Raw genomic sequence first — 20,217 nt, forward strand, 5'->3', positions numbered from 1 at the left:
TTGGTTCCTTACTATCAGCACAGCGCTCTCCTGAAATACAACAGCTCTTCCATTAATTAAATATATTTATTTAATCTAATCTGAAGAGCTCGGAAAAATTGAGGCTAAGAGTAGCCTTTTTTGCCCACTTAAGTTGACATGTTTGTCTTGCTCAAAATTTCATGCTAATCAGTAAGCATAAAGGTGTACTTCACTGTGGCAAATCAGACTCAATGTGCAGGGAGCAACGAGCTGAGCTGTTAGAATACAGCAACATTATTCAACACTTTATAGTGTGTATCTGTGAGGTCTACTCAAATAAATTACAACAAAAATAATGCCACCAGTGCTTTCATACTCTAGTTTAGACGATATGGGTAGTAGTTACAGATTTATTGCACAGTGTCACTTCACTGAACATTACCACAAATGCACAAATAAATATAACAAAGCACCACCATACAGAGCTCTCATAATTCATCTTGCGGTGAGGGTTTCAACTGGCCACACTTCTCCTGTAAACACGGACAGCTCAGCGACTCACCCTAGACTGCCGTTACAGTCAATGAGGAAAAACAGACACTTGGTGGCTACAATTCATCTGACCTATTTTAGATGAGATGAATCATACCCTGGGAGTGCCTGTTCCCTTTGTTGTCAATAAAGGGAGACCAGATGATTAGCTCAGATGTAACTGCCTGCATCCTACGTATTAAGCATTTACATCAGCATGATGAAACCCACTCTAACTGTCCAGATATATAGTGAATGACTCATGCAAATTTATCTCCATGTGGTCCAGGAGATAAATGTACTTCACAACAGTTATGTTTGACAAAAATAGTGTTGCTAGCAGGCAAGCCAATATATTTTTCAGTTAAAGCTTTTAAAAATGCCACAACCAATTATTTTATTGAATTTTTCTTCTTAATATAGGAGAAAAGTCAACCATGAAATATGATGGAGTGTATTTCTGACTGTCTCATTTTGCCTGATATGAGATGACTGCTCTACATGATGAGATGACTGTTTCTACATACATTCCCTCACTGCCTGGGGCAGGCTCACTTTCTTTGGCCACTCATTGGACCTTGTTTTGGTCTATACATTTCTACATGTCTGAGCTGCACCCAGATTCTCTCTGACTTTAGCTTCTTATGCACATCACAGGCATCCAAGTTCTCTGCTTTGGCAGGAGCACCTCAGTATGACAGCAAAGGTCTGCGACATTTGCAAAATAACTTACAGAAAGGACAAAGTTTATTTGCAGGGAAAGTAGCGCCACCTATGATGTGAATACAGACAGTAAACTGTGTGGAGACTCCTCTATCCAGCATCCTCAACACCGCAAAAGCCCTTCAAGTGCTCTCTTCAGCAATTTCAGTCCCTGCCTGAAATACTGAAATAGGCATACTGGTCCTGAATACTCTGCTTAGATTGTTCAAAGGCAATATTCAAAAGGTTCCCTTAAATGAAAAAATACGCTCCTCTGCATTCTCTGAACCTTCCAATGTCTACAGTGTCTTCAGTAATCTCACCCCTTTCCCACTCTCCTAAGTTTTAACTACAGATTTCTGTTCTTCCCCTCAGCTAGGGATTTTCACAGCCTTAACCTACTAAGAAGGTCAACTGGGAGAACTGGATTTGCTTTACTTTGGTCAATCTTAGTATCTTCATCACTGCACATGGACAGAGCCAGTCCTCAATTTTTTCCTTGAAGCCTTCACATAACTGATGTAAGCCAGAGGAGCATCTTTGTCAGCTATTTTCAGATTTTGTTTGCTTGCGTGTGTGTGTGTGTGGCTGATCTACAGAGTTCCTAAAACTATAAGGAGATCAACAGAGACTTAGAGAAAGTGGTTTGGTACCGTCACATTTCCATTGTTGGTTTTTAAAGGAACAACAATAAATCACAAACAGTGAAGACTGAATTACTGGGTAATTCAGGATCGTTTCAGCAAGATGAGTTTCACTGGCTTAATTTGAGGCCTGAAGAGCAATAATATGGGCAATCCAGAATTTTCAAAGATGGGCATTTTAAATTAACCTTAAAACCTAACAATTTTTTAATACTGATATATTTTTTTTCTTTCAAATTATTAGTTTCATTGCAATTTCTAAAGCAATCAGGATGAGGAGGTGCATAAACATGAGTTCAAAAATTTTCACCAGCAGATTTTGCCATCTGTGAGAAATCAAGAAAATACAGATACACCAACTCTTTACATTTTACACTGCCCACTGCTTTCGTATAGAAGGCATTCAACATAGCATTGGTGTGAAAACAAGTTACCAAATTATCCTTTAAGATAAAAGATTAAAAAATAAAGCTGAAAATGCAAAGAATAAAAGAGCACTGAAAACTATGGGATTTTCTAACACAGTATGTAAAACAGAATGTCATGGTTTTTCCCCTGCATTAGCTGTAGAGAAAAGGGAAGGGAAGGTGAAATTCCCTTCTTGTCCCTTAGTATGTAGTTTTGACTTTACATTGCTTAATCATACCTGCTCTTTGTGATCGTAACTATGATTTATAGCTAGCTACTCACTGCTGAATATAACAGATGAGACATGATTCTGGTCCTTTTTTTAACGGGACAGTTGGCTACAGATATCATACAAAAAGATAACAGGTTTTTAAAGTTTATTTTGTATTTAAATAAATATATATGTTATATAATTAATATATAAGTATATATTCATTCCTTAAATTAAAAAAAAGGAAGCAGGATATTTTGTAGTTTCAGACTTTGTGTTATTTATTTTAATTCTTAGTCTTTCTGTAAGCATTTTCTTAAAGAAAAATAGAGATCTCAGGTGTTTAAAGCAGTTATTTGCCTACACAGGACATGTAAAATGGTGTTCTGTCTGACTTACTGAAACTATGAAATGACAAGAATAAAATCCTTTGAAGCAAAGCTGTAACCCCCTGAGAAATTTAGTATGGTGAAGAGACCTGGCCTTAATGAATAAAGTCGCTGTAAGTCAAACTATGTGAAAACACTGAAGCCGTCTACTGCCTCCTGTAGCCACAGAGATCTCGTAAAGAGATGCCTTGGTAACTCTCCACCAGCCTCATCTGTCTCCTGATCACAACATCATTTGATGTTGTAGGATCAGTTCTGCCTCAGTAGACACCACTCACCATGCTGGAGTGGAGCTGCTTTAAACACCAGACAAAAGCACACTGGACACTTTGCTGAAACTGCAAATGTAATCACTTCAGAGGTTCTGATCCCAGATTAAAAGAAAAAAAAGGCTGGTACTTTAACATAGCCCACATACCCCAAGGACCCTACTTAACAGAATACTTGCTTTTGTGTTTTAAACCACAAACATAAACCACATATCAAGAAAAACATTTAAATCAGTGAAGGAATTAAAACTTTGACTAAGCTAGAGAAGCAGAAAACAGAAATAATTACAAGGAATAAGCTTGCCTGAACAAAGAAAAACAGGATGCAAAGCAACACACTTTTCCCTTAGCTGAAATTCATTCTCCCGCTCCTCTGCCTAAGCAAAAGCAAGTATTTATGCGTCCTATGTGCACATCACAAACCAAAAGTATTGGCCATATGGGCAACCTCATGCCTTTCTCACAGTGATACTTTCAGTGTGTGTTTTCTGTTTGCATCAGGGATTTTTTTTTGGCAGAGAAGAAGACAGGAAGAGGAAAGAAATGGTCCCAACAGGTGTTTCACAAAGGGAGGTAAGGTTAACTTAGGGATGCTAATTCTCCTTCACAACAGGCATCCTGTTTGAGCCAAAGCAGCAACTCTCACTTTCTTCTCTGCGCCTCATGTCATTACTAGTCTCCCACTGCCTCTCCTCAGTTCTCATCTCTCCAGCTAATCTTAGCCTTCATCTTTTTCTGGTTTTACCAGAAAGATGAGAAAGATGGCTGTGGGCTACTGGCAATTGTACATAGTGACAATACAAGTTGCCACTTGAAGTCTAGCATCATGATTTTATCTTCTGTTTTTCTAGGTGGTTTGAAACTCTTGGTGAGATTAACAGTGAAAAGATGGCATTTGTGCAACAGAATGGATGCGATGCAGATGTTATGTACACATACCTAACACGACTTTATCTGTAGACTCAGCTAACAAGAAGAGACTTAATATACTCTCTACAATTTCGGTGGATTTAAAAATATTGCTTTTTGCAGATTGAATCCCTCTGGTAGCTGGCTAAATACTAGTTATTTGTCAGGAAAGGAAAAAAACCTGTTCTTTGAAAGTGTGTATGTGAAAAGCTGCCACAGCAAGAAGAAAACAATATACACAAAATCCTTTGTTAATAAATCCCTGCAGAACTAGGTGGTACAGATATGCCGCTGGTAGATGGCAACAACTGATCACTCTTAGCTTTCAACTTTGAAACAAATACGACCTTAGAAGAAAGTTGTCTATCTTGAATTGCTGCTGCAAGTTACAAACAGAACTTTGAAACAGAAAACCTCTGTGAGAAACAAAGAGCTCACTGTCACTTTTGCAGTGCTATTGCTTGGTGTCCTATGTGTGGAATAATGCTGAGAATAGGAGCAGGAGAACTGGAACTCATCTCAGGTTGCAGCCTGGTTTCACAAGGTATCTGCCTAAGATATGAAGACCATACCTGGCATATTTTGACATGGTTGCACTGTTAGGAAGCAAAATGTGCTGTATAAATTAGTAGAAACTCCAAAGCTCTTACTCTTGGTTTATAAGACTATTAGGCTACGGTAGGGATCAGACATACAGCCACCTCTTTTTCCAAAGACTGCTTCATAGATTTTTAAAGCCATCATTCTCTCTTCAAGTTACCCTGGTCTGGGTCTGTATAACAAAGAACAGCCTTTTGCTCCTGTGACAATTCAGTAAATAGCATTTGACAAAAACACTGCTGGCAAATCTATTGAAAAGTGAAGAGACGATGATAAATAAATTTCTGAGATTGCTGCTGATGGCCATGGTCACCCACCTATTCAAGTATGCTTAACTGATTGTAGAGGGACTGAAGCCTTAATGTCTAGGAGATTTAATTTTTTTAAGAAAACACGGTTGAAAAAGAAAATTAAAGAGTTAGTGAAGGATTAGTGATTAAACAAGGGCTTCTACTGAAAAGAACCAGTAAAAATATAATTTTGGTTCAGAAGAAATAAATTAAGAGTCTATTTTGGGCAACACTCTTCCTTATACAATTATCCATGTTTACACAGAAACAATTACAATTAATGCTTTGATGCTCTGAGTATTCATGGATACTTCATTGTTCCATCTTTTAAATAATAAAGAACAATCCTGCTTCGATCTCTTCTGGAAACACAGTTCTCTAATCAATTTTTTTTCTCTCTTTTTTAACAATTACTAGTAAAGTAGTACTAAGGTAACAACTCATGAGAAGCTGTATGCATTTCCTAAGTGGTAACTTAGCAGAATTACATTTGAGAAATTTGGGGTTTATTTAACCACTCTGTTGCAGACCCTGGTGAACAAGTTCTCAAATATGTACATACACCTCCCTCTGTATTTAACATATCTAAGGTCTGAGCTTGTGGTTTAAATACTTAGGAGAACATTGTTAGTATATAAACGTGCATTTCTGAATCAAATCTCCTCATCTGAATAGAGAATTAACAGTTGAATGTTTCTCATTCAGAGACTGACTCTCCAGCAAATATCTCAAAAGAAGATTAAGCTGACTGAGATTAACTTTGAAAATGCCTGGATTTATACATACATGTACAGCACATTAGTAAGTATTATTTTTAAAATGTCAAAAATGCATCATTTGAAATAAATTAACTGTGCAGGATGGAAAGCAGATTTACAAATTTACACTTACGTGCTTCTCAAAACACTATCTACGTGCCTTTGCTTGTTTTTTTTCCTCTTAAATCCTCAACTTCTCATTCTTTGTGCTTCTAATGAGTAACTAAAATCAAAACTTTTACATAATTAATATTTCAAATTCTATTGCATTACCTACAGGAACATTATTTTGTGTCTGAATAACACAGGTCAGCCAACAGCTTGCATATATAACTTTTTGCACTTGCACAAGTGTCATCTGTGTTACAGAGAGACGTGCATATCTGCATCCTGAAACAGGGAACTCAAAGGACAAATTATCCTCTGCACAAAGGTGATGACTCCAGCAATTCGTCACATTTTAAAAAAAAAGTTTGTCTGATAACATCATCAGAGGGGTCCAACTCAAGCGGCAGGATGGGATTAAGGAAATTGTTTACTTACAATTACATTAAGAGGTTAATCTTTTTTTTTTCTGTAGCTACACAAACATCTCTCAGACATCAGTGTGAAACTGAAGTTTATAGGATCCAGCACAGGGATGTTATTTATAAAACAAAACCTTTTTCAAAGTTATCTGTAGATAGAGAGTATACATTTACTGTATACAAAACCAGTATCCCTTGTGTTTTCTAATCATTAACACTCTTGCAACTAGCTGCAAGCAGTGAACCCCGCACCTGTGCAGGGGCTTGTGACAGCCTCCATCCCCTTCACCCTGCGGCAGGAGCAGGTTCCCTTGGAAGGATCAGAAGCAGGACACACACAGGCAAGCTCAGCTTACCACCTTACTCTACAGAGGATAAATTCAGATAGACTAAAATGGTTACTTCACTGCCACCATGTCTGAAGTATATTTTCAGCCTGACAGAGGAGGAGGAACATAAGGTCCCTGCACAGGCATTGGTCAACCATGAGCCTGGTTGCTCTCTCAAACATTTCCTGACCGCACATCCAGCTTCTGCAGAGATACGCCTCACTATCAGTTACATATTTCTGAAGGAAACATGACTGGAAATTTAAGATATTCCCCCTCTACACTCCACAAAGGTGACTTAATGTTAAAAGACGCCACACGTTTTGCAGAAGATGTTTCCACGTGTCTGTGTACAGGCACAGCTCTCTGACGACCAGCAGCACCAGGCTCCTGTAGCACCTGCAGCACACTGAAGATGATACAATGAACTTTGATTCATTTCCACCTGCTGTGTCCCAACAAAACTCAATTTCCACATCACCGTGAGTTGCTCTGGGCTGGAGGACAGGGCTCTGTCTGGGAGGGTGAAGCCAGTTAAAGGGGTGCGCTCCTGCAGGCACTCGGCCGACCTCGGGCACATCCAGCCTGGCACAGAGCTCTTGTGCCACCATGTGCCCCAGCACCTCTTTAGGTCAGGCCCGTACTGCCAAAGACATTTAAGCCGGACATGTGCATTTAACTTTTCAAACCACGTATCTTCATACTGCTCATGAAAACCAAAGATGACATTTAGGTAAGTACTTGCTCCTACTCCAGCTCCAGAGCTGCGGGAGGCATGGCTGACCTACACACTTCAACTGCACGGTTCCTCACGAAACATCCTCAGTCATCACCCATAAATCAGCAGCCCAATCCGCTTACTTTAATCCATCCCTTCATAAAAATACATTAAAAAGAAAATCAAATAAATGTTGACACACCAATGTAAAAAAATCCCTAAATACTTCAGTCTGTGACCAGAATTATCATTTTTTTTTTCTGTTCCTACAAACAATATGCCTTTTTTTTTTTTCTTGGAAGAATGAATTTGGTTATTTACATGACCTCAGTTGGCATGCCAAACAGAGAAATGTTAGGCTTAAAGCAAGTGGCACTCGCAGAAGTATTTTTCAATTTTAGCATGTTGGGCTGAAGAGGAAGAGAAGACGTCCCCGTGACAGACAGGGAGCCAGGCGGGGAGCAGCACATCGCTTAGCACTGCTCCACAGGGCCTCACCCTGTGCGAGAGATCTGGCCTTATGCTGCATCTCTGTCAAGGACTGTATTTCACACTTTATGAATCTGATTTTCTCTTCCCAAGGCATATGTTACATATTTTTTTCCCAAGATGATATACATTATACTAATAAATGCACAGTCTACGGCAAATTATGTTCAATATAATTTCTGACATATATATATATATACATATGGTCACAGACAGAGAAAAAAAATCCCCATTTATGTAGGCTACAAGAAAGTAATGAGAAGAAAAATTACAAGAAGAGGAGAGAAGGAAGGAAGGAAGGAAGAGTACTCTAGCAAATAACAACGTATATTAATGGTCAGATGCCAACCAGTACCACATCTGGTAAGAGTTTTTCTACCATCTCTAACAGTCGATGGTGATTCCAAGCCTATTCATATCCTTATCTATCATCACTGAACATTGTGCTTTATAAAGGAGTTTCAGAAAGTTTTGGGTCATCCACTCCACTGGAAAAATATTTGTTTCAATTCATAAAAAACCAACAGAGCTCGTTACGCGTTGCAGCTCAACAGCAAGAAGTCTTTCCAGTTTCCAAGGATATATTTGAAAGCAACAGAAATTTTGTTGTCAATAGCCAATAGCTATGACCTTGTTATGAAACTTCACAGGGATTTAAATATCAGCACAGTCTATTCAAATTTATTCTTTTTTCCTCAGTCACATGAAGAAGCAAAACTGCCAGTGACATGAATAGTAACTATATAAGGAAAAACGTAATAGGACATGAATTATTAACAAAAGACAGTTGAAAGCCTCTCTTCATATGAAAAGATATTCCCTTGCTCCTAATCATGAGATGGTCTTTGCACAGGCTAATCGTATAATATCTTCAAAATCAAGAAAAACTTTTGAAAAGTGCCCTTTTAAAGCTGCCACTTCCATCGTCCTACACAGAGAGGAACAGGGACTGAGGTTTTGCAGCAATCAGAGCAACTATATGGTCAGTTTTCTTTCAGAGCAGATTTTCATCTTGGAGGGAAGGGCACAAGTAAAATTCTCAGTAAGAGAAGCTTTATGAAAAATTTGCCAGACATTTAGCAAAATGAAGAAGTTCAGATAAGAGTGGAACATCTATTACGCATAGCTAGAAAGATGCCTGCTTCAATTTGCAGGCCTCCATATGACCACTCCTAAAACGAGTGCCGAGGGAAGCACAGAAATCTATTCCCTCCCAACATATCTCTGGGAGTGCAATGGTACTTGCAGAAAATGCTTCCATCAGACTGTGCTAACACACCCTTTAAGCAGTCCTACCCACAACAAGCTTCCTCTCATTTCTAATTGCTCACAGTGTGTACCTGCAGCACTCAGAAACTCACAGGAGGTCCTCAGAGAGCCATGAGGAGGCTAAGCTGGCTGGGGGAGATGACACTGCACTTGGAGAAAAGCAGAACATTGCCGCTGGATGCGTATGCAGCATTTGAGACAACATCAGGCTGGCGATGTGCCAACGGTCACGGGACCGCAGAAGAACAGAGGATTAGAGGAGGAAAATGGGTTGCTGAACAGCGAAAAAGGAAAAGGGTTACAGGCCATGCACAGAGCAACAGAGTTAACTGCACTGAAGGGCAAGGCAACAGAAAACAACACGCAAGGAAACGTGGCGCACTGGATAGTAAAGGGGAAGGTAGCAACTGCCAGACACGGAGGAGGCTGAGGCAATGCCCCCTGTGGAAGACAAAGGACATTGAGAGGAGAGGCAAAGGCAGCACTGCCCATCCCCATATAGATAACGATGACATGCAAGATGTGACAAATTCATAGAGTAGTATGCCAATAAAATAAACACTGTTGGAAAATGCCAACTAATTGCTACCACAGCTCTCTGTAACAAAAATCAGTGTCAGACAAGTTCTTACTGGACATACCTGTGGAAGAAGTGAAAAATAATTGCATAGGTGTTTTTAAACATTTCCCTTTTGGTTTGGAGTGATGGCTTTGGTTTTTTTTAATGCAGGTAAACTAAGCTGGGAATGTACTTAAAATCCATAACCTTGAACATAAAATGAAAAAAAGAAAAAAAAAATCCCAACCTTACTTTTTGTGCTTGTCAGTTTAAGAAAGATAGCACTGTAACTTTCCATCTCAACCTGGAACAAGGTATAGTTCCCTACACCTTCACGGTTTAAGCTTCAAATTGGCCTAAAAATTTCCCCCAGTTAGCTCTTATGGACAGTGGGGATTACTGATGGGGTGGTATTGATTCAGGATGGAAAACATTTGCGATAAACATAGGAAGGGTGCACTTTTTTACAGAGAAGACTTACTTGGCTGTTGGAAGATGCCGGGTAGGCAGACTCTTGCCCCTTCCAAAGTTCCCACCCTCCTTAAGCTCCCTCAGCGGTACCCACGTGTAGCTCCACTGCTTTACATTTCCTCCCTGAAACAAGTTGCTGATTCCTTCCCCTCTTCCCAGCAGAGCATCGCGCAAAGGTCAGGCAAAAGCCTTTGAGATTAAATTGTAAGTGATTAAAATTTCCATTATTTTGTGAACTAGTTCCACATATTAAAGAGCCCTAATGGAACTTGCACATATTTGTGCAGGTAGAAAGGCATATGATGACAGGAATTAAGGAAATTAATTCTTGTGCTTTGGACTGAAGTAATCTTCCAGAATGTAATTGGCTTTCAATCATTCACACACAACATGCCCTTCACCTTTAAATGGTAATTCATTTTACTCTACAGGTTTTGAATTCATTTACATAAGGCTTCAAGAAAGCTCCCATCTCTGTACTAGAAAACAGTGCATATGTTTTGTCCAGGAGGAGACCACGTCAGAGTGTAATTCAGATTTCTCATGTATGTACCTCTACGATGTTTTACCATTTCGGTGATCCTTATCAGAGAGAAATGCAGAACACTTCCTGGCCAGAGATCAAGCAGCAATTCCCTCAGCAATGCAAGGTTATTAATGCTGCCTCTCCTGAAAAGCTTGCTATTTTCTTGTTGCACTGAGCTCTCTGTGAGGCATGGGGAAGTGGATACGAGTGTACAAGACTTTTCAGGGCTGTGCCTAGATCACAGCAGAGCTGTGCAAAGCATAGTGACAGTAAACTTAGCTGTGTCTGCTTTAATAAAAAGCAACAGAAATCTGGAAAATCTCACCACCACGTAGCATTTTCCTTCTTCTGTGGCTGTGAAAGAAAGACTACAGAAGAAATACCTGGAAGCAGTGGGCTAGGTCTAGTTGCTGGTTGTGGTTGCTTCAGCCTACTCTCTTCAGCTGACGTAGCAGCAACATGTTATAGGTGATGAAGTTTATCCCTCTGACGAAATGGCCATCTGCAGGCCAGGTGCAGCATTTAAATCTATTTCTTCTTGTCTATATTTTCCTTTCGCCAGTCACATCCTGTCATTCAGTGATGTTTTATCTCCCTTGCACTAATATCAGCCCTGGCTGACAACCAGGCAAACTGTAATGGTGGCACCACTGCCAAACGGTTAGGCATATCCTGGACACAGACAACAGATGCTTATATTTAAATTGAGACTAATTTGCATTTTTGTGTATTGTGGATTTTTTAAAGCATGGTTTCCGTAATGAAAAGGAATGTGTAATTCTGAAGGAGTAATACTTTCCTTTGAAAAGCCAGGTTTGCTAATGGATTGCCATCTGTTCAACCCTTTGCCAGGAAATAGATTTGTCCTGCTTACTGCAAACAGTATTAGGGTGAAACTGTAGATTACACAGTGGATTTCTGAGCAGTTTAATTTAAAGTGCATGCTAGCACTTTGTTATTTCAGTAAGAATAACTTTAGATTCTCCTTTTCTACTGACGCTGGAATTTAAGCCATCCAGCAAACAGTATTTAGAGTACTCTGAGCTGTTTTACTCTCAGCCGAGTTCCAGCAAAGGTGCCTACCTCTCCTTTATAATTTTGAAATTGAGTTTATCAGGTTTCTTTTGCATAGAATCTACAGCAAGAAGCTCTCAATCTTGCTTTGAAAGCCCATCTTAATCCTCTGGAAAAATATTTTAAAAACGAAGGCACTGGCCTCAATCATGCTTTCAAGAACACAAGATTCATATATGCCTGGAGCCTCTCGGAGCCTCTGGATGCAAGTTAGATAGAAGGATACCCTGGCAATCCAGGATGCTGTATTAGGAGCTGTTGGACCTCTCCAACTGATGGAGCCGAAGGAGCAAAAATATCAGCACGGCAAGGTACTCTCCTCTGTAACCCAGAGAAACCTAACAACCCTCCTTGCTGAGCCTTAGTAGGGGCACAAACGCACTGCGAGGGAAAGGTCCAATTTTAACAGCCTGGAGGCAAAAGCCGATTTTTAACATAACTCCCGGGATTTCAGCACCCTCTGACGTTACCTCGCTAAGGTTACCGACACAGTCTCACGGAAAAGCAAAACATCAACCGCTCTCCCTACCCGGACCGAGTAGTTGTTTTGCAGGGGAACATCATTAACGGCACCCAACAGACAAACTGCAGTCGCTGCCCCCTTCCCCGCACACTCACCCCCCTCCCCGCCAGCCTCCCTCAATCCGCCGCATTTCGCCCAAAAACGGGGGGTGCCCGCTCCCACCGAGCCGCTGGGATCGCCCCCAGCACGGGGCATCCCCCCCCCAACCCCGGCCTGCGGGGGCGGCGGTGCCAGGGCCCTGGTCGCCGAGCCACGGGGACGGGCGCCCACCGGGGAGCCCCGCGGGGCGGAGGCGGCGGAGCGGCAGCCAGGAGCGCGCCGGGCGGAGCGGAGCCGAGCGCTGGCGGCGGAGCCACATCCCGCGCCTGCGGCACCGCCGCGCTCCCGCCGGCGGGATGCCGGCCCTACCCCGCACACCCCTCCCGCTTCCCCTCACCCCGCCCGGACAAAGTTTTATTTCCTCCATTTCACCCCTTCTCCCACCTGAACCCCGCCGGCAGCCGCCTCCCCACCGCCCTCTGCCACCGCCGGCGGGGCCGGGAGAGCCGCCGCGGGGGCTGCGGGGGCAGAGCCCCGCGCTCGGCCGGGGCAGGGCGTGGGGGAGCTGGGGCTGCCGGGGCGGCGCGGGGCGGGGAGCGGCGGCAGCCGCGCTTACCTCTGTCCAGCGTGAGCGGCTGGACCGCTGTCAGTGTCGCCATGTCTGCGGCGGGGCTGGAGCCCGAGTGACGCGCGGCTCCGGCACCGGCGTGGAGTGCGGGGAAGGGCGGGGAGGAGGCTGGCAAAGAGAGGGGGCGGAGGAGGAGGGTGGCTCCGTGGGAGGAGGAGGCGAGCGGGGCGGAGAAGGTGCCCAGGGGAGGGCGGCTTGTCGCAGACGGGCCGCCGCGATGCTGCGGGCGCAAGGCGGCCCGGCGCGGCCCGGCGCGGGCTGCCGGCATCGCTGCGCTCCTGGAGCCGGGCCTGGCGGGAGGCCCCCCGCCTCACCGCGCCCGCCTCAGGGCGGAATCCCGGGGCCCGCAGGGGCAGGGGCGGCCCGGGCCGTACCCGGGGCTGGAGGGCGGCTCGCCGTCGTTCCCGCCGCCTCGGGGGTGCCCACAGCGGCCAGCGAAGGGAGAGAGAGGGGTGAGGGCGGGGAGCTCCGCAGCGCGGCGGGGCGGGGAGGACGGGCAGGGGGCCGGATCGCCGGCCCGGCCTCGCCTGGGCTGGGGGCGGTGGGGCGGGCCGCACCGCCCCGTCCCGGGGCTGGGGGTGTGGGGAGCGGGGAGAGGGGGAGGGTGCCTCTGGGTGAGGCACGGCTCTGAATGCTGGCCGCAGGGGACGAGAACCCGTCTACGAAACCGGGAGAGGAGGCACCTGGCCCCCGGGTAGGGCCTGGGCCGAACCGGACGGGCCAAACCGCCGGTCTCGCCATCGATCCGGCCGTCACCTGTTTCCTAACTGCTGGGTGCTGCCTGGCCATCCCGAAGATGGCCATCCCGTTGGCCATCCCAACGTCCTGCTCTCCTAAAGCACACCCAGCACGACTGGGCAGCGTGGGGCTGAGTCTTCACGTCTGCAGACTGAGACTGTCACGGACGGGCCGTGGCCAACTCATCCAGATCTGCTGCAGCTTATGGGAGCTTGGAGGCCTTTGGAGAAGACTGTCCGTGAAGGTGGAGTTTCGCACTAGAGTTGTGCAGGGTTTGCAGGCAACCCTCTGGTTGTCTACCCTCGTCATTCAGATGGAGTGAAAGGAACCTCATCAACTGCCGTTCAAGAAAGGTGTGTCGAGTCCCTCAGAGTTTCTGCTGCCTTCCCTACCAGGGGCAAGAGTGTAGAGGAACGACTGAGCAAAGAGTGGTGTCCTCTTTGACTACTGCCCGGCGTAGTGTTTGTGTTTGCCCAAGGAGCGCTGGGACATGGTGGAGTGTTGCTCTCAGGGGAAGGTAGCGCTCTTCTCCTCACCTACCCAAGATCTCACAAACCACAGGGGACTTCAAAGTACAGCAGTTCAAGGTTGCACATCAATCAAAGCTTTCAACTGCAAGAGTATTTAAGCACTAGTACAGATAATTAGGGAAGCTGTGGAAATTTTGCCATTAAAAGTTTTCAGAGCAGATCAAAAATACGTTTCGCTGCTTTAAAATTAGAGAGGTTTAAATAACATATATGACCCACCCACTTCTTCTGATAACCTGAATTTAGCACAGATTCATTAATAAACAGTAAACTAGCCCATTTGGGTATCTGGACAAGAAAATGTTTCAATTAGCTAAAATATGAAAGTCGAGAAATCAGTTCCTGGCAAGCAGTCAGCTTTTAAAATCAAAATTAACATAAGGATTTTTATTATGCAGATTTTGTGTACTTGCATAGCAGCTGGATTGACGTGAAGTGTAACAGCTCCTCTTAAGGAGTCACATTACTGTATATTGGATTCGTAGTCCTGAACAGAGAAGTGCACATTTGGAGCTATAACAACCTAATGGGACAACTCTCAAACTGTTATGACGCTTGAAAAAAAATCTAGTACAGATATAAAAGTGTGTTTAAATAATATTAAAAGCAAGGTGCTAAGTTAATTAGCCAGCCAGGTTTCTTTCCATATAGGATTTCATAGCCCTCAGACTTGCTCTTTTAAACAGCCATCTTGCAAACAGGCATTTTGAAGCAAAACACAGTTGTAATGGTAGCTTTTCTATTAAGAAATATGTAGTGTTATTGGCAAATATATAACTTTTTAGACACATACAACTTTACAAAAATCAATGTTTGGGCTTGAGCAGGGTGCCTGTGGAAAGTAATAAGCTTATTCTGTATTTTTTATCTACTGCTGGTCAGATTTCATGCGCTCTGCCGCAAGGGCTAATTGGCAGTGGGATGAGAGGCTTGAATGGAAGTATTAGCTGCACTCAGGGAAGATGAAAAGCAGCATTTGCTGAAATTAAATATTTCCTAATCAGCATAGCCGCATAGCTCGAGAATGTTGAAGACCAAGCTGAGGAATACTTTAAGCAGCTGAACTGGGAAAATTGCAGAAGTTGTCCAGCTGAATTCAGCTACTGGAGAAAGGGGAGTGGAATGAGGCAGGGAGCTATGCAGTACCTCTTGCTTTCCAGCGTCAATTCTCAGGAGAAATAGTGGACTCTCATAGGAAAAGTTGGCAGTGCAGCCATCTTGGAAGGTGGTCCTTGGAAGGAAGGACCAGGTGCTTTAGGCAGAAACAACGGGTCTGACTCCCAGTCCTTTTGTTGATTCCTTGGGCTGAATTGGAGCTTTTCATTCAATATCACATGATGTTTACTGAGCTAATTAAATTAGATTGAATTCACAGATTTTATATCATATGAAACTTGCTTACTGACACATCTTCAACATGTAGTCAGTGGTCAGGTGCCAGTGAACATGGCTATTACTAACAGGATGCCTGGAAACTTCCTGGCTAAATTTTTAAACAAAATTTAGTTTTGTTCAGAGATCTACAATGTGGATATAGAGGCTTCAGTAGCTATGCTTTTAAAGAGCACAGGTTATAAAAAAAAAAGAAGTCACCATGAAAGTGGGTAAACCTTGAAACAAGTTGTCCAGAGAGGCTGTGAAATCTTCATCCTTCAAGATTTTCAAACCTGTCTGGGAAAGGACCTGAGCAACGTGCTCTTACTGTAAAGTTAGCCCTGCTTTAAGCAAGAGGTTGGACTGGATATTGTTCAGGTCCTTTTCAATCTAAATTATTCTATGGCTCTGTAACAAAGTGTCCAAATTAGTAGTAAGAATTCTCTGAGTAGCTGGGCTAAATTGTCACATTTAAAAAATCATGTGTTTTAATGCTGCTGCAGGCAAGTGATGAAGAATGCAATGGTTACTTCCAGGACTGGAGACTGGTTTTGGGAGGCGTATTCTTACGTATCAGTCTCAGTGTTAAGTTCTTGATGTGATGTCAGAAGGGCTAATGTGATCCTTGAATATGCACCAGGGAAATGATCTTTCTTGCGTGTATAGCATCCATAAAACATCTGACTGGAATACTGTGTCCAGATCTGGTGTTTTCCTTTCAAGATGGAAAATCAGCTTTGACATGAGGTTTAAGGACCTCAGTCAAAGCTTATCAAAGAAAAGGGTAAGAAGGAACTGAATCACTGTGTGTAGGTCCATGTATATAGGAGAGGTGTAATAGTGGAGGGATTTATAGTCTTTAAATTTATAGTCTTATGACATAAGGTGATCCCGTGACTGGAGGTTTAATAAATTCAGCCTTGAGTAAGATGTACTATTCTAGCAATAAGGATAACTTAGGGACCAATTATTCACTGTTGCTTGAAATCTTAACAAAAATTAGAGGTCTTTCTAAAAGGCTTGCTTTCATCTAACTTCTAAGGGAAAAATAGAATGGCTGAGATATTCAGGAGGTTAGATGAGATAATGATTATGATCTGTTACTCTCGTGACTGTTAGGACCCTTTGGCTTCCCTCAAGAATTGGTGCTACAAGGGGCAGATAATTATTTCTACACAGCACAGTGCAATGCAGCGTGGAAAAACCTAGCATGGCTCTGTGCTTGTTGGCTACCGGAGTAGCACATCTCCCCTTGTCCTAAGTTTTGTGGAGGATAATTAACTCACTGGAACCAGGATGCTGGCCCATGACTGGAATACTGTGGTAAATGCAGCTATTTGATTCAGTATCAGAGCCACCTCTAACAGAGATGGAAGCACTGCTTCTGGTGGCTACAGAGGTGTGTGGCAAGAGGCCACACCACAGTGGCACAGCTAAATCTGTGTTTGAGTTACACAGCACTGTGTTACACCTTTTAGCATTATTCTGGATATTAGTCATTGGACTAAAGGTCTTGTCAGGGCTAAATTTCACCTTAGGTACTTACATTTGTGTTCCTACTTACCTTTCCCGTGAAATGTGTGTGCTGCAGGACTCTTCACATCCAGCTTTACATTGGAAAGTTTCTTGGCAGCTGCTTTATTTCACCCTGAGGCTACAAAATAGATAATTTATATTATATACTATAGTCATCTATTGTTTATGCCCCTTTTTGTTAAATGCAATGTGTTACTCCACTGCCCTTGTATCAACTTGATAGCTCTGGGGAATGCCACACACTCTATTTGCAGGATGATCAGCTGTATCAGTCATTTCCCCATCAAACACAGTTTAATCATGTTTGCACATTGCATGAAACTCCAGGTTATTTCAGAGAAGATTCCAGGTACAGAGAACTCTCAAGACCCCAGATCACGTCTTAGGACTGATTCAGAACATGCATTCAGCCTTTTCTCTTTTTTTTTGTGCTGACCATTAGCTTCACTTGTGCCTTGCACTTTGGCACAACTAAAAGCAGAGATTGCAGTAGTGTTGTAATACGGGCTGTGAATTCTCAGAAGACTGAGGATTTTTGTCATCATTCAGATTTGCTTTTTGAGTGGCATTTTGCATGACAGGGGAAAGAATCTTTCCTTTTTAAAAATCCATTGGTTATTTCCATGCAGTTTCCATGGTAGAACTTGCTGTTTGAGACATCTAATGGTTTAACAGCAGTTTCTTTCTTGGGCAAAGAACTGCATGAGTTTCCCATAAGAAATGTGATTTAGTGCTTTCTGAGAATTATATGCATTATTCACATGTACAGTTCGCTTTGTCCCAGGAGGGCCATATCATCTGAAATAATATTTCAGGTGAGCGGGAAGGTCCTACTACAGGTGCATAGCTGTGTATAGTTCAGTACTTTTCCACTGGACCACCTTGTATCGCAGGACCATACTTTCCTACAGGACTCATTTTACATTCTAATATCGTGTCATGGATTACTCTTTGGAGATAGCGCAATTACTGTTTTCCCAAACACTGGAACAAATCTGGCCTTTAAAAAGACTTTTTTTTTTTTCTGGTTTTGTTAAGGATTCAACTCTAGCTGACAACAGGGAGAACAGGATCAAGCTTTGCTGAAAATCTTCCTGGGCTACATTGAAATTCAGGTGGAGAGTCTAAACAGTCCAGTGAGTTTCTACCTGTAGTCTATAGAAGCCTGTAAGTCCATGTACTCTTTTTAAAAATAACTACTGCAAAAGCTGAGAAAAGCAAACCTGTTGCTGGTAGGCTTATGTTTTCTGGTTGGGGAAGTGGGCTGCACCTTGGTTGGCAGGGTCCATCCTTTCTTTTAGTCAGGGACGCAGTTTAAAAGCAGTTACAAATCAGATGTTCAATCCATTCTTACCTTTGGATACCCTTGAAATCTGAAACTTGAATCTATTTTCCTGTGTTACCATGACTTACTTTGACTGTTTTAAGGATGGAGTCTCGACCTAAAGTTTGTCAGTACTGAGGACCTTTGAGAAGAGTGTAAATTGCCCTTTGTGAGACCACAGACATCTTCAGTTAGCTAGTTTAATACCACTTCAGGCTTCATCTGCAAGCACCGTACCTGTAGTCTTAACATATCCATAATATATGAATTACACAGTGTTTTTAGTTATTTGAGCAACTGAACAAAAGCATTGATTTGCCCTCCTCATAGACCAGCATAATGAATTGTCCACCTACCTTTCTTGTCCAGTCTATTAATATGTATTTGGATAGAATTCTTTGATCAATGTGATTTCTCAACAGGAGCCCCATAAGTGGCGGAAAAAAAAGAAAAGTAGACTTGTCCATGGGAATATATTTATTGATTGTGCTTCACTGGGTTTCTCATTGTTACCATCAAAACAGTCCTATACAAAATGATGGTAGAGAAAGGATATGTGATCATGAAATAGATACTTAACTTTAATGAAGTTAAAACAGCAGAGTATATAATTTTAAGTAATTTTAGAATTATCCATGGTGAACTACCAGTGATAGTTACAAATGATAGTTACAATAGTGCGCCAAATAACACTGGCTATCAACTTTGTATTATTTCTAGAAACTGTTAGTCCTGTGTTAATTTTCGTATGGGATCAGTGACATTATGATATGCATCTGAAAATGGGTGGAATCTTGATTGCAAGAAATTATTGTAATTAACTCTGATTTTAGCATACTCTGTAAGTACCTTTTTGAGCCATAAAAATTAAAATATGATTAAGAAGCCCTTTTGGGATCTAGAGTGCATTTTCAGATTTTAATTGGGAAGTGAAGAAAAGCAAGCTGCTTGCAAAGCTGATGTGTTTACAGACGTAAGAGGCTTGAACTAAGCTTAACTATTATCTGAAATCATCAACTACCTGGTGAAGCTACACAGATAACCAGGTTTGTCGATGTGAGGATTAAAAAGCACCAAGAAACCAGTGAAGAGTGAAAAACTGGCAACTTGGAGAAACAGTGTTGTGACTAAAGTGAGGCTCAGCAGTATTTCTGTTTCAATCCTGCTTTTTATTTAAAAAGAAAAGGAAAAGATTAATTTTATTTTAGCTTTCAGAAGATAGATAATGATTTTACTGAAGCTTTCCTCTGCTTTTTTAGTGACATGCTCACGAGAGATGACAGTATTTAAGTACTGCTGGGGATGAGAATGTCAGGGCTATTGATGATTGTTGAGAATAATACTTTGTCTTCTTAAGGAAAGAGAGCCAAGGAGAAAGATGATTAAGTTGTCTTGGTCTAAGGAGCAGTTTAATGGTCATCTCTGCATCTCCAATCAACATCACTTCAGAGCTGATCTGTGTGACATTGTGAACAATTAAATCACATCTGGTCACTGCAATGCAGTCACACTCACTTGCTAAGTTATTCTATTTCCTTGTGCATTCCAGAGGCAAAACCAGCTTCAGGGCATGCGTGGGTTTTAGATGCATGCAGATGCTGATATGACTGTGTGCAGTCCCAATATTTTAGTAAACTTGTTTGTCCAGAGGCAGTTTGAAGTCTTAGTTCCTGAGCCAGAGAGTCTGCAAGACTAATCCTGCAAACATCTGGGCATACTTTATCTTTGCTCTCATGGCATGCTTACTTGCTTCAGTGCAGTTAACTAATGTGAGAACAGTGCCTGAGTCAGTTCTGAATCTAATTAAATGACATATACAATATTTTCCTTGTGGAAGGCCTTCAGGGAAGCCTGAAATGTACAGATTTTAGGTTCTTGGCTGATTTTTTGG

At 42.5% G+C, this 20,217-nt stretch overlaps 1 protein-coding gene across 3 annotated transcripts in view; it reads right to left on the minus strand.

Annotated features, from left to right (window-relative positions):
* Positions 1 to 13,115, minus strand: part of LIN7A (lin-7 cell polarity scaffold A) — a 48,664-nt gene extending 35,549 nt beyond the window's left edge. For all 3 annotated transcript variants that reach the window (XM_086740053.1, XM_086740051.1, XM_086740052.1), the window contains exon 1: positions 12,813 to 13,115. In XM_086740053.1, coding sequence (XP_086596179.1) covers positions 12,813 to 13,092 — 280 coding nt within the window. In that variant the 5' untranslated portion in view covers positions 13,093 to 13,115. The remainder of the gene's footprint in view (positions 1 to 12,812) is intronic.
* Positions 13,116 to 20,217: the final 7,102 nt, after the last annotated feature.

This window comes from Chlamydotis macqueenii, chromosome 1 (genome assembly GCF_036417535.1).
Source record: "Chlamydotis macqueenii isolate bChlMac1 chromosome 1, bChlMac1.mat, whole genome shotgun sequence".
Taxonomy (NCBI): Eukaryota; Metazoa; Chordata; class Aves; order Otidiformes; family Otididae; genus Chlamydotis; species Chlamydotis macqueenii.